The 14802-nt window shown below is 35.0% G+C and overlaps 1 protein-coding gene across 2 annotated transcripts in view; it reads right to left on the bottom strand.

Moving 5' to 3' along the window:
* The window catches only part of LOC108751119 (dual specificity protein phosphatase 10-like), a 39139-nt gene that overhangs the window by 12959 nt on the left and 11378 nt on the right, over window positions 1-14802 (bottom strand). For both annotated transcript variants that reach the window (XM_018491135.1, XM_018491136.1), the window contains one exon: window positions 10492-11397. In XM_018491135.1, the coding sequence (XP_018346637.1) occupies window positions 10492-11397 (906 nt within the window). The remainder of the gene's footprint in view (window positions 1-10491; window positions 11398-14802) is intronic.

Genomic DNA, 14802 nt, shown 5'->3' with positions numbered 1-14802 from the left:
TATATATATATATATATATATAGTCATCTACATCCACTTAATGAGTAAATATTAAATTTAACAAACTATGAGATACAGATATTTGAAATCTAAAGTAAAGCAGCACATGATGTATATTTTCTTGCTGAATTGCTTGCATTTTAATAAATTACTAGAATTGCACCATACAGAACGCATAATTTACTAAAATGCAAGCAAGAAAACATGCTCGTGTGCTGTTAGCTTAAGGATCAATATTGTTATAATTTTGAAAAGTCTAAAGTTTCTAAAAAAAAACTTCAAATTTGAAACAGATTAGATTTCAGTCTCATTGTTAGATCCATAGTAAAATTATTTATTTTAAATCAAACAACAGATGACGAAGCAGGTACGATTATCGTGATTTATACAGTCCTTCCAAGTGAGAGACTAATCGTGGATTTCACGCGAATTATTTTAGATGCGAGAAAGTGCAATGACAAAATTAACAGACCCGACACTCGCCAACTTGTGCATTTGTTTTCACGACTGTGCACTAAAATACGGCGAACGTGAAGCAAGTGCCAATTCATTATACACCAGGAATGACGTACACAATTCATCCAAAGATAAGATCTGCGTAGTATCTACGCAGATACCACATGAGAGAGAGAGAGAGAGAGAGAGAGAGAGAGAGAAAAAAAACGAAGAAAAGATTACGATATAATATGAATCACTGATATTTAGTAAAAATTTTGTTTACAGTATCCCGTTTACAATATGACGAACGTCTATACGTCTAGAATCGTATAGATTACAGATAAGTGTTCAGTTCTTCAGTTTCCCAGCTACTGTTTCATCGAGCCGCGCATTTTTCCATTGCAAATTATTATGTAATCGTATCACTCGAAGATTTAATTAATGACTAAGCAAGACGAATATTTTTATTATGACGAACAACTCGGAAAGAGAATCGGGAATTACTTAAGAGCGAATTTGAATTTTTCTCCCTCCTCTGCGCGGATTCTTATCAATATCGTTTAACATATTACGACGCAGTTGGCAATAAAAAAATAAGAGTCGCTATCGATGCAACGGATAGATATAAGACAGATATATAATAGGTACATAAACATATCAATCGTATGCACGCGACAACGTAATAATATATTGTTGTACGCACATCATAGGCGTAACAATAATAAAGTAACAGCTCGCGAGTGTCGCACGTCACGCGCACAAGGACACGCCAAAGACATCCAGCACGCTAACGCGAGCACATAAACGCGTTGTATTCTTTTTATTTTTGTAGCGCGGAGAAGGCACGCGTGTTCCTTTACGATCATGACGCGGGGAGACGGTTAAAAAACAAGAGCTCTCTTTAAAAAACAAGAACAGGATGGATTTTCAAGATGAGCCCTTCCCCGCGTCCCGCCTGGCTCTTTTCGTTCGTTTTCAATCATACGTCATTCGATGACCAATGGAAGGACGCGTGTCGAACATATGCTCGTAAATGTCGTTGATATCGACGCCTGATGCGGTTGAGCATGACTCATTGTCGAAGCACTACGCGCGACCCTGAGTTACGGATTGTCATATCGTTCGCGTTCGATCAACGCAGTCACTAACTATCTTTCGAACGCCATCAATTGTCACCCTTCGCTCATCGATGACACCACTGAATTCTATATAAAGCGCGCTATTGTTAAAGATTCTCTTTCGTAATCATGAATTATGTCGGAAGCGAAAGATGAAAATATAAATACAATAAAAATATAATTTTTAAAAATATAAAAAATATAATTCCTCTTGCAAAAGTTTTAACATGTATGAAATGGATGATCTTCTATTTCACTGACGTGTTAAAAGAAAACATTTGAAATAGGAAAATTAATCTGAGACCCAGTAACGAGGTTTATCGAGGCCTCTCTTTAATTTTCGAAAAACTCGATTTTACGAACTGCATTAAAATGAGAACAAAAGATTTTACAATCATTACTGATAAAAGTGAGCTTTGTATTAGATAAATATTGTATTATAGAACACTCAAAGAAGAGACGTAGTGACAGCAATTATAAAGGCGACAACTACACAAATTTTATGTGTAAAATTAATGGACATAGTTGAAAAAAATCTTAAATAAATTATTTTATAGTTTATTCAAGATTTTTTTTGATGTACATTAATTTCATGTACATTAATTCTGTATACAGGGTGTTCGGAAAAGATCGTAACAACGCTTAAGGATAGATTCCTGAGATCGTTTTGAGACGAAAATCCTAATACCAAAATGTTCAAAAATTATTAAACCTTCGACTTTTTGTATTAAAGTTTTCATCTCGAAATGATAAAATTTAATATCACTGTATAAAATTTAATATCACTGTTTTTCTCTAACAATGAGTGTATATAATGTATAAGTATTTAGCTAATAAAAACTATTATCGCTTATCTAGTATCTACTGCATTTTTCAATTCATAAATTTTATCGCGAACACGGGATGCTCGAGATTTTCCTATATCTTTCTTAATTAAGATCATCTTGGTGTTCTGTTTCCTTCTAGAATAATAGATAAGAGGAAATGCGGGTAACCTAAAACATCCTGCATCTTATTCTTATTAGAGGAAAAGAGATCTAAGAAAAATGCTTATTCAACAGAAACAAATAAAATTTCAATTTATATGTTAAAAGTCTACATACACAGATTATTTCGTAGTTCTTATAGAGTAAAAATTCAATAGAGTAAAAATTAAATTTCAACTGCATTAAATCCTGAAACTATCATATATCTCTTGAAAAGAAACGTATACGATTATAATGTAACGTATATTGTAGTATTTTCCTAGACGTTTGTATACGTTTCTTTTCAAGAATAGGGACCCTGGTTTTACTCTTATCTGAGCATTTATAAATCCTCCTTCTTCGGTGTTCTTAAAAAATTCTTAGGGGTTCCACGTAATAAAAGGAATAGAGAAAATAAGAATTTCAACCTATCAGAAACTATGTATTCCACAATAAATGATTTCTGATAGGTTGAAATTCTCTGTTCTCTGTTCCCTGTTCCTTTTATTATGCGAAGCCCCTTAGTCTTCAAGAATAATCGATTCCAAAGAAGAACATTATTCGTATTTTATCATCAGTAAAGCCCATATTTATGCGACGTATTTTTCCATGAATTTTCATAGTATGACGCAAGTGATATTGTCATTGGCAGATCGGAGTAAGACCTAACCGATTATTATGACTAATCATACGTGTTTGCAATTAGTCGTTCGAATTCGGGAAGTACTACGCTTTCGAGAACTTTAACCGTCGCAAAAAGACTGACGTCACCTAATTGCCAATTGTGGGCGTTATGAACAATAAAATTGGAATGTATCCTCGTTCACGGTGCACGGACGATATTGTCATTAACACCTAATCCGACTCCGCTATCTTCGTCTTTAGCAGATTAATAGACAGACAAAGAAAGAAAGAGAGCCGCGGATAAATCGCGAGCAAGTCATGCCGATTGTAACTTAAGTCTATATATATATATAACGCCGGCACGAGACCTAAACGATCATTTTCCACGACTTCACGGACAATTTGGCTAATGGTGGTATCGGTACAGGCGTAAAATCGTGTCTGTCGGGTGAGAACTGAGGAGAAGGGTGCGTCGGAGGGTGAATCCGACTTGGCAGAGATGGTGCGACCCAAGGATCGCGCGTGGATTCGGTTGCAGGCCTTATTTTGGGCTAACACGCTGTCTCCGCTCGCGCCACGAATAACCCCGCTCCCGCGGAATCATACCGACTGACTGACTCATCTGCGTGAAACGTAGTAGGAAACCATAGCACGGCACGGCATGGCTCGCTCGCTCTCGTCCAGTCTCAAGGAAATTCCGACGGCTCGAAGGACGTACGGTCGCTCGTTTTGTCTTGTCCGCGTGCTCGCGCTGATTCATCTCGCGCTAATAACCCCACGCGACCCTCATTTCTTTCTCTTTCCTTCTCCCTTTCTTTCTTTTTTTCTCTTTCTATAGCCCTCTATCTCCCGCCTGCCCTCTCTTGCATCCGATATTTTCAGAGGGAATTCGAGTCAATGACCGGATGTCTGAATGCGTTGCTCGCTATGGCCGATTAACACTTCGGGCCTGGCGATAGTGGTACCGTATTGTAATGCCGTGGTGTAAGGTACACATCTGCAGGTTACTACGAAGTTGGCTATGTTTAACTTCAGCGAAATTCGGCAGAGGACGAAGCTGCGCTATTTTGAATTAAATGCTAGTCTTGCAAAATATGTTTTATTAGCCTTATATACGAGTAGATTATAGATCGTTTCATCTATTTCGTTATGTTAAAAAATACTTTTTGTAAATTTATGTTTTTCTACTATTGCAAAAAGTTCGAAAGCGCAAGAAAAACGTAAGCGATTAAACTTAAGCAATAAGCAAACAGATTACTCACAGTCGGGCGCTCTCGAGAACGTAAGTCAGATCGAGGAAAATTGAGCAATTCGTTCATTGTTTACCGCTTCGAATTTTTCGTGTACCTTGGTCTCTATATTATTCTCTATGATTCATCAATTCATCAATCGATTACGTTAAATTTAATTGTTAAATAATTTTACTTTTAATTTACGTTTTTCTTTTATGCTATGACTTTGAGCCTTTCGACTTTAAATATTACTTATTTCTTGAATATATATCTTAGACGCTAGAGAAAAGAATAATAACGTATAATTTATATACACATATATATTTAAATGACCAAGAAAAAGCTATAATAAATTTTTACTTATTTTTTAAGTTTACAAATTTTTCTGCTATTATGTATAGTCAGACTTTTGATTTGTAACTTTAACGTCCTTGTAATTTTTTGCATCCTTGTAAAATGTATTCCGTGTCGCAGTTTGTAAGAATCTTACTTGTCTGTACGTAATAAAACTAGCAAATAGCATATGAAATATAAACCAGTACTACGTTATAATATGCATCGTATCATTAATTGCCAATGCACCATTTACATTTCCCAGGGAAGAACACTGCGGATACACTGTAGCGGATCGAGTTGTAATCCTATAACTCTGTTCCAGCTGCTATTCACTTGTTGTATATAAACATAAAACAATTCAACATGAACGAGAAAAAGTTGAATGTGTAGACTGAAATCCCTTTTTATACGAGATTTTGCTTTCAGAAAAATCATTGAAAAATAGAAGCATGAAACATTAGCAATAAAACATTACTTTGAACTAGTAGTCGAGATGCTTCTTATAGATTTTTGGATGCTGAAAATAATACAGAAAGCCAAATTTTACCAACACATCAGGTTTCCTCTACGACTCTCTTTAAGTTAGTACGAAATTTTTCCGTATATACAGGATGCGGAATTTAAACTTGCGACCTGTTGGTTATGAGTCGTTTTTACACGAAGCCACACAATACGAAATGATGAAATCATATATACTTATAATATTTCTACAATAGTTTGTGGTTATCGATACACATACTAGAAATTATAAGTGTACATGACTTCATCGTTATAGGCGGATCTTTAGAAAATCCTGTATTTAAATCCTTTATAATGTGGCTAAAAAGTATAAAGATATTGAAATTTCAAAAATGCATTTTTTTAAAGGATAAACAATACATTCGTAATTTCTGAATCAGAATTTTAAGATTAATTTTTTTTATTAAAAAACATCAAATATCTCAAAAAATTCATTTGTGGTATATTAAACTTGGATGACTTTGGAAACTAGACGTGTTGGTAAAATTTGACTTATGGAATCGTTTTCAAAAGTACCCAAAAATCTGAAAATTAGAAACTTGTCTGGTTAAAGGAGAATTTAAAAAAAATATACTTTTTTAATTCTAATGTTTACTTTGTAATATCTTTTATAATTTAAGTTTAAATTCCAATTTAACTTGCGATCTAAAATTCAAATTCAACATATTTTAACAACCACGGTATGAAATAAAAAGAAAGTTTACACTTTACTCGACACCGATAAAATAGTTGTCGAAATGAATTTATTAATCTATGACACGCGATGTCGTGATAGCAATAGCTTAAAATAAAAACAAAGTGACATTACGCCTTGCATGTACAAACTCAATTCTCTCAAAAATAAAGCGTCAGGATAGAGAAAAATTCTCTACGTTTTTTACGTTATCGTTTTATAAACCTAAAATCATTCCGGCACGCTTATGAAAATCCCCTTCAGCTTATATCATCGAAACACCCTCGTATATTTACGTCGATATCATAGAAATAAGTTCTCGAGTAATTACGAGACATGGCTAGAGTCATCGGACACCCCGTATTTTTAGATCCTTCATCACGATCCTAGTAGTACTTGAATCACGCCGATACAACACAAAGGGACCTGAAGGGTGATGGGGTGAAGGGGGGGAGCCTGAAGCGATTGTGAGCTGGACGCGCGTTAGTCATTGATACATTTTAAAGCGAGCTGTGTATCGGATGACTCATACGTAATAATCGTCATCGACAGCTGATCCAGATGCGTTGTACGTTGTTCTGAGGCGCACGCTCCCCCTCGATTAGACCACCTTCTCGTCGCACCCTTAAACGGAAGGGGGATGAAAAAGCGGTACAATGGAAAAAATACAGCAACCCCCCCGGCTTCAGAGAGCGATGACTAATTCATTAAGCTTCGAATTCAGCTTCATTTATTAACTCTAAATACTCCAAAACGTTCGCTCATATATTAAAATATGTATGTAAGTGTTTTCATGAGATTATTATATAATTTATATAGATTTATTGTTACTATATTATCTATATAATCTTATATTCACTTTTATAATTATTGCTATGTCAAGTTTATTATTATTATTAAATTATTTTATAATAATATTATAAATTAATTGCTTAATTTATTATATGTTTATTATATATTACACAATTTTTAATTTTATGCATATTATAACTTTTTCTAATTTTTAATAATTATTAATAAATTGTTGATCAATATTGAGAGATTTGTATTATAAAAAAAACGTATTCTGTATTCTGTATTCTCCTTTTCTATTATCTTCGATCCATATTATCTTTTCTGTAACTTTACAAATAGAATCGTACTTGAAAAACTCTTCGTCTTAAAATACAAGCTGTACTACGTAGTTTTAAAAGTTGAAAGAACTACAACTAGAAAGATATAACCGTGAAATAATTGAAATGTCGGCTAGAGAAACTGACACTACAAATGATACATTTGTTGCAATTTTGTTTTACATAATACATATTTTAATAAAATTAAACAATATGTATATTCTACTATTCTTGAATAGTAAAACGAATAGCTTTTGGCGATCGAAATCTTGTAATAAACTACTAGAAAGTGTTCGAATACAAAATACAATATTCCAAGATATGCGCGATCTTACAAACGAACGCAACGTCGTTCCGCTTCGTTCCTTTTAAGTCTTTATTCGAGCAATTTTTTAGCCTCTTTCCCGAGCGAAAGTCGAGCCGTAGCACGATGGAGGCACCTGAAGAGCGAACGCACCTGAAAGGGTTAAGGTCGCAGCGATAGGAAGATCTCGTAGCCTGTACAACTGACTCACATCTAAATATCCCGAAAGAGAATGAGAGACGCAACGGCGACAACGCAGGGGATACGTTATGCAATCGTGATTTTGACATATGGCCGTTCGTGCGCTTAGCCAGCGTAAACATGCCGTAGGGTCGATATACACGATGACTCATGCCGTCAACGTCGAAGTCAGTCGTCGTCGTCGTCGTCGTCGTCGTCGTCATCGTCGTCGTTGCCGTTGTAGTTGTCGTCTGAGAAAAATGCGATCGGGACCGACCGGGAGACCAGACGCGCACATTAGCCTCGCCAAAACGAGCCACACGATGCTTTGGTCTCGTATATAGGCGGCCGCGAATCGTTACTAATTATGTAATAACCAGACACGATGACAAGAGTGACGTGTCTATTGCTCGTTGTTGAATAACGAAGAAAGAAACGTCTGAGAATTATAAAAAAATAAAATTGTCTATATCTGTAATAAAAAAAATATATAAAATATTATAATTGTATTTCCCCTTCCCCCCCCCTCCCCTTTTTCTTTCCATCGCCATTTAATTTTATTTTATTATTGTGCCTTTAATCGATTCGATAAATTTTTAAAGAATATATATATCTTTAAACAATTATATTTATAATGAGTAATTATATCGATTTGCGATTCTCTGGATACGCGAAAATTAAAAATTATCTAAAAATATATAGATCTTAAATCTCTGTCTTTATATCGTTAGACTCTTACACGTTGATCCTTTGTTTTGAGCATCGTGACATGCTATATATTTATATCCTTCAACTTTGAAAATTTTATCGCTGAAGCGTTGACGATACCGTTATCGCGAAGCAACGGTTACGTCGCTTCTCAGAAAATCATGGCCATATTTAGCGATAAATACGCTAAATGTGGGGCTTAATATTTAATTCGGCACGATTAGCGTGTAAACTCTGGACAAATCTCCTCATAATGCTCCGCTATAATTCATCTCTCCCTGCGCGGCTTCGCGAAAACACGGCGAAAGCGCAGATCGCGGCGCGCAAAATCTGTCCGACTATTCGCGGCGTCATCTCCGACGTGAGTCACTCCTATGAATAGATCCCCACTTTTCGCCTTCATACGCGCCGACGACGAGCACACGATGCCGACGTCGTCGTCGTCGTCGTCGCCGTCGCAGCCACGCGATCCATTCGAACGGATCTCTTCGTCCGCGTTCCCTTCCTTTGAAGCCCTCCAAATCCTCAGTCCCTATTTTATTTCGCGACAAATTCCATTCAGGAAAATGAACGGGAATATGATTCACCGCCCTCAGTAATCTTCCTAATTTTCACATTTACGTAGCGTAGCATTTAGATCCACGATTCTATTGTAGATGAAGGTTGTATTTATCGTTATCCGCTCGAATCTAAATGTTATTACGTGACAACGCGACTTTAAATGTCAATTGAGATTTTCCGTCCAGAGACAACGTTTCCTTTGCTTTTTAATGGAATATGTTCTATTTAAGTCTAGTAGTTTGCATTTATATATATATATATATAAATAACCACTCGGATTTTTAAATTATGTAAAGGCTGTCTACGTCATTCTTAAATTCTCGCGAACAGTTTTTACGTCAGAAAGACGCGCACAGTATTTAAAACAAAATTATGCCAGTGCTGAGGAGAAAAAAGTGAAGTGGAAAATATGAAGTGAATAAAAGGACAACTGGAGAGAAAAAAAAATGTAAAATAATATTAAATCAATTACTTTCCTTCAGTAAATATTAGAGAAAATTATATTGTGCAAAAATACACAAGATAGTTATAGAATAATAAATTTAATTTTTTCCAATACTAAATTTTGTTTTTTTTAAATGAATTTTTTTAACCGTTCGTCTTCTTTCATTTCAGCACTCCATAATAATTGCTTTATTTTGCTGATTAATGGAAAAGGAGATTAATGATAAAAACATGAAATTGACGAGAACTACAGAAGACACTTCTACGAAATTTGATTTTAATAATAATATATCGTAAAAAAGGAAAAAAATGAAAGACTAGAGAGAGTTAATAGTATATAATATATAAAACGCAAAAATGGTAGCGGAGAATGATCGACGTAAAAGTTTCGACGCGCGATTGGCGGGCCGGCAGAAATATCGCGCTCGCATCATCGTTATTTCCGAAAACCAGAGACTCGACTCCCACGTCAAGGACCGGATAGACGACAAACAGTACGCCGTTTCGCGGCCGCTTCTCGCTTTTGTAAACAAATATCGCGCTATAAGAAAAAATTATGAGGGAGAGGCCAATGAAGATTGATCGTCAGCAGTGATTGGCGTATAGAAAACATCGTGGTGATTTGTCATAACTTTATAGACCTCATTCTGATCAAAGAGTCATTGTTTCGCTAAATCTCAAAACTTTTAGATTATTTCTAAATTATTTATGTTATATCCTCCTCTAATAAATCAATTTACCAATTCTACTTATCGTATTATCTTATATATTAACAGATTTGAACCATAAAACTTTAACTCTATGTATCTCCAAAGAACAATACTCAATATCTATCACTGCGTATCTCTAAATAATCATCACGCGGTATCAACTGAAAAATTTGTCTAAGACGTATTGCTAATATGTGTGGGTCATCCGTGCGTAGGATATCTTCGGATACCATTATCTTGCCACTATCAGTTGTACTATATTTGATAGCACAAGAATCGTACCTAGCTAACAACTTAAATTACAGCCAATGTAGTAATAATTATATACAGAAATAACTAATTTTCCATTCAAATATTCAGTTCCGTTTTGCAATTTGCTTTCGGATAAGATAACATAAAAGTTTATATAAATACATTCAGTTTCTTTTAAAAACTTTTGTTCTTCAATGGAGAAACTTGGTGCGAAAAAAATAATCGAGATTATTTGAGCACATTTTCATTTGTATAACAAATTTATAAATGAGCACATTAATCAAAGGTGTGCGAAAACAATCAAAGAGTGCTCACCGATCAGCACAGCCGGCTCCCGATCGTCGTCCACGAGTGCAGCAAGTACCAGGAATAATGGATTCTGAGCGGTCAGATGTTCCAGATCGTCGGTACTTTCGTCGTACACTATGACTTCCTTGAACTGTCTTTTTCTGAGCAGCTCTTTGCCTTCGCGAGCGGATGCGAGATCAGCGAGGGTGGCCTTTCCCAGCTGAAGTCTGCGTCGGTTGAAGCGATCCGAACAAGTGACGTTGATGGCACCGCGTACGTGATTGACATTGTATAATGTAAATGGTCTGCAATCCAGAATCACTGGCGGAACGGCGGAGGGTCGCTCAAGATGCACAAGACGTTGGGCAAGGTCGTCTGCGGTGATGACGCGAATCTTGCTTAGCACTAATTGGCGATGAAGGCCGTTCTCGGAGCAGGGGCTGGTAGGCAGGCTGGCAGTCTCCAGTTTGCAGCGCTTCGTAGTCACCGGTAGATGCTGATGATGGTGAAAATGGTGGTGATGATGATGGTGATGGTAATGGAGATGATGGAAGCCACGACGATGGACGTCGTCGTCCTCGTCGCCGTTCACCTCCTCGTTGATCACGATCGAAGGCGGTTCGGTGGAATTGTTGTTGCTATTGTTGTTATTAATGATCGACGAAGCAGTCGTTGGGGCTGGGAAGGCGCAGGGATTCGGTCCTGGCTCGCTCAGGCTGCGGTTCAGCACGAGCTTTAGATTGGCCCGAGGCCGACCAGCCGATACTGGCTCGCAGCATAGCAAGGTAGACATCGAGGAGGACGATGGAATTCGGTCTTGAGGCCGATGATCGTGCTGATTGTGTCCGCAGTGATGATGGTGGTGATGGTGGTGGTGATTGTTGGAGTTCACGTCGATAGTGCTTACGTCGTGGCACGGTCCTGCGGTCGGTGCTGAAACGTCAACGATCGAGATATGTCAGCAATTTTTTTCATTCTTTTCTCCTTACGTCAGTTGATACGGTAGAAGCTCCATATTCACGCATTCCTTAATCGCGTATTTTTTGCGGTTTGCCATTGGTTTCCACAAATTCGTATATTTGCAAAGAAATATTAAAACAAACGGATAAAGAAAAAATTATATTTGGTCGTTAATTAATTTTAAAAATCGTGCAGTTTTTATGTTACAGCAAAATGAAAAAATATAAAGAAAAAAATCTTTTTATTTCTCTTCGTTATAATAAGTTAATTGGACCCTCTATATGGCCTACCTAAGCTTTGTAACTTTATTCTAATTTTTTGCTGAATCAAAATTGAAAACTAATGCAAAATCAGATTCAAAAGGAGAAATATTTCTGAACATTAAAAAATGTGAAACATTTTTAAATATACATGAGTGAGATGAAGATTAAAAAAAAATAGTATCGGATATAAATATTGTATACCATTTTGATCAAAATTGTTCTCTTTGCCATAAAAAAAGTGTTCGAGAAATGGAAAATATAATGATCCAATAGTACTTTTATTTATTAAAATTATTTATTAAAAATTTATTAACATATTGGCATGTAAAAATACACCAAAAAAAAACTTATTTCCGAACAATTGACTTATCCACTTATTTACTTATCTCCACAATGTTTAATATGTGAATTATAATCAATAGTTTAGAATAATAAGTATACAAAAAATGTTACAATACAGAGCTATAATAATATTAACTACAAAAATTAATAACCATCTCTAAGTAGTTATAGAAAGCAATTACTTACTTACGAAATGTTACGTTACAACGTTTTGCATTTTGCTTTATTGATAATCACAGAATAAACAATTTGAGCAATAAACTGATCAATCAAGTCAAACGGACAGTCTTGCTAATGCTGTTAAATTCATTATGTAATTACTCACAAACAGCGAGTAGATTATACTTAGTGTTAGGCCATATAAAGTCCAATTACGTTATTTTTACCAGCTTAATTTTCTTTCACGTTTCCTTTTCCTGTATTCGCAATTTATAATTCACAATAATTTTGTAAAATTTCTAATGCTTCTTAGACTTTGAATTATTTATATTTCTACATTGGAATCCAGAAAGTTCTGTTTTTTTATAACTTGCTAAAAATCAGTAATCTTATCTTGGTTGCAAATACTTAAAACATAAGAAGGATGGTAATTGAATAAAATTGATAAATAAGTATAAAGTCCAGTATGCCTTCGAATTTAGAGTCTTCTAATTTCTATGCAAGACAATATTTAAATAATTGAATATCTCCATGTTTGTATTTCAAGTATAGATTGCCATGTCTTCGAATTTTTGTATCCTTGCGTTCTTTTAGTCAATTACAATTCTAATTTGGCAGTTGGATGTCGACCAATGTCCCAAGCGTTACGAAAGATCTGTTGTAAGCGACGATGTACTAACTTAGAAATTACGTGATACACCCGGGATTCGCTAGCATGCGATTTGTTTGTTTTTATAAATAACGCCGCGTACTTTACCCGCGTGTCGCTTCGTCTTAAATTCCTAGATCCTTGGACTTTGTTATTCACAAATTTCTGTTTGGACATCTTTTTCATAACTTTTAAAATCTACATATCAAAAGTAATCATAAACAAAAAGAATGTATCCATTATAAGTTGCTACGTCATTTAAATCTAAAGAGGAATCCTAATTCTTTCTGAATTCTCAATCTTTAAATTTCGAAAATGTTATATTGTGGATTCAATGGATGAGATTACATTTGTATTTTGTTTTCACGTTCATGTGATGTTTACTTTTTAAATAAAATTGAATCTTTTCGTTAAATTTTAGAATTTTCATTAAAATTCTGAAATGTTAATAGAATTAGATCGAATTAAATGACTTGGTCAGAATCAATAGCTGATTAAACGGGAAATCATCGTTTACTCTTTCTCTCCTCCCCCCCTCCCTCTCTCTCTATATTTTACTTATACAGTTTTTAGATATTATTTCTTTAATATTGAGATTTATCGATGTATACTCAATTCATTGTATTTTGTATTGATCTTAGCGCTTGAGGGGACTTGTTCCAGAGCGCATAATAAATGCTGTTTCTCTCTCTCTTCTTCTCTTCCTCTCTCTTTCTCTCTCTCTCTCTCTCTCTCTCTCTCTCCCCTTCTCTTCTCTCTCTTGCCCGACCACTCTCTTCCCACTTCTCTTCCGCCATCGAAGTTTCTCTCCGGCCCCGAGAAGTCTTCGAGTTCGTTCTTTCGTATGAGTAAACGCTGTGGAATTCGATGCTTCGAGCGGCAAGTGGGACCCCGCGACTAGCGATGGGCCCGATACTCTCACAGTACCTATCGATATCTCTCGCAAACGCGGTCGTACAAAGAGGCATTATCAAACGACCCGAGAAAGTCGCCAAAGAGATACTCGCGAAAAATCATTGACGAAAAATATTTTAATTTGCATAAAATCAATATATGGATACTTTCTAGGAAAAAAAAGACTTGAACATCGTAATATTATTTTTTCACAGACGCACATAAAGTGTGCATAAAATTATTTAATAATAATAAGATTATGAAAAATATTTCATTTCATATATTTTTAACAAAAAATTTCAATAGAGATATAACTGTAGCGTTATTTATAAATAAATTAAAAACTTATGAATTAAAAGCTTTAAATTCATTGAATAAATAATTTCATTTTCAAATTATTTCAATAAGAGGAAAATATATTAAAAACTCAATATATATGTACTTCTGTTAATTATTTCTATCGTTTGTAAAAATTTTTACTGTATACTTCTTGTTATTATATGCGTTATAAGCCGTGTAAAAAATATTCCTGTTATTTATTAACGAAAAATAACGGAAAAAATATTTAAATTTTCTCCTAGTTTACTATGGATTTTTCTTCTAAAAATTAAAAAATTAACAATATAATATTGTGTATTATAGGATCGTATATGTAATAACAAATTAAAAAATTAAGCTTTAAAAAACAAGTCTTAATTATATTTTTAATATACAAATCGCAAAATATAATGAGCGCGCTTACGCTAAAGGAAAGTTCGCCTCGCATTTTTTGAAGAGTCCGTCATTAAGAACTAATGCGATATTCATGGAACGGGTTGCGGCGTAAATAAAGTAATTTATTGTCATGCTGACTAAAATAAAGATAAAGAGATATTTGTTTGGAACTATCGCTACTCGCAACCTGACCGGAGCATTCAGCCTGCGGACAGGTGTAACACCGACACCTGCCATCGTACGGAACACGTCGCTCTGCATTCTCTCATTCACTCGAAAAAAAAAAATAATTTCTCCGGATATTTATCTGGAATCTTTTATATTCATCTCATTATTTATTCTTCATAATCGCAATAT

This window comes from Trachymyrmex septentrionalis, unplaced genomic scaffold (genome assembly GCF_001594115.1).
Source record: "Trachymyrmex septentrionalis isolate Tsep2-gDNA-1 unplaced genomic scaffold, Tsep1.0 scaffold40, whole genome shotgun sequence".
Lineage (NCBI taxonomy): Eukaryota > Metazoa > Arthropoda > Insecta > Hymenoptera > Formicidae > Trachymyrmex > Trachymyrmex septentrionalis.
This window is presented reverse-complemented; position numbering and strand designations above follow the sequence as displayed.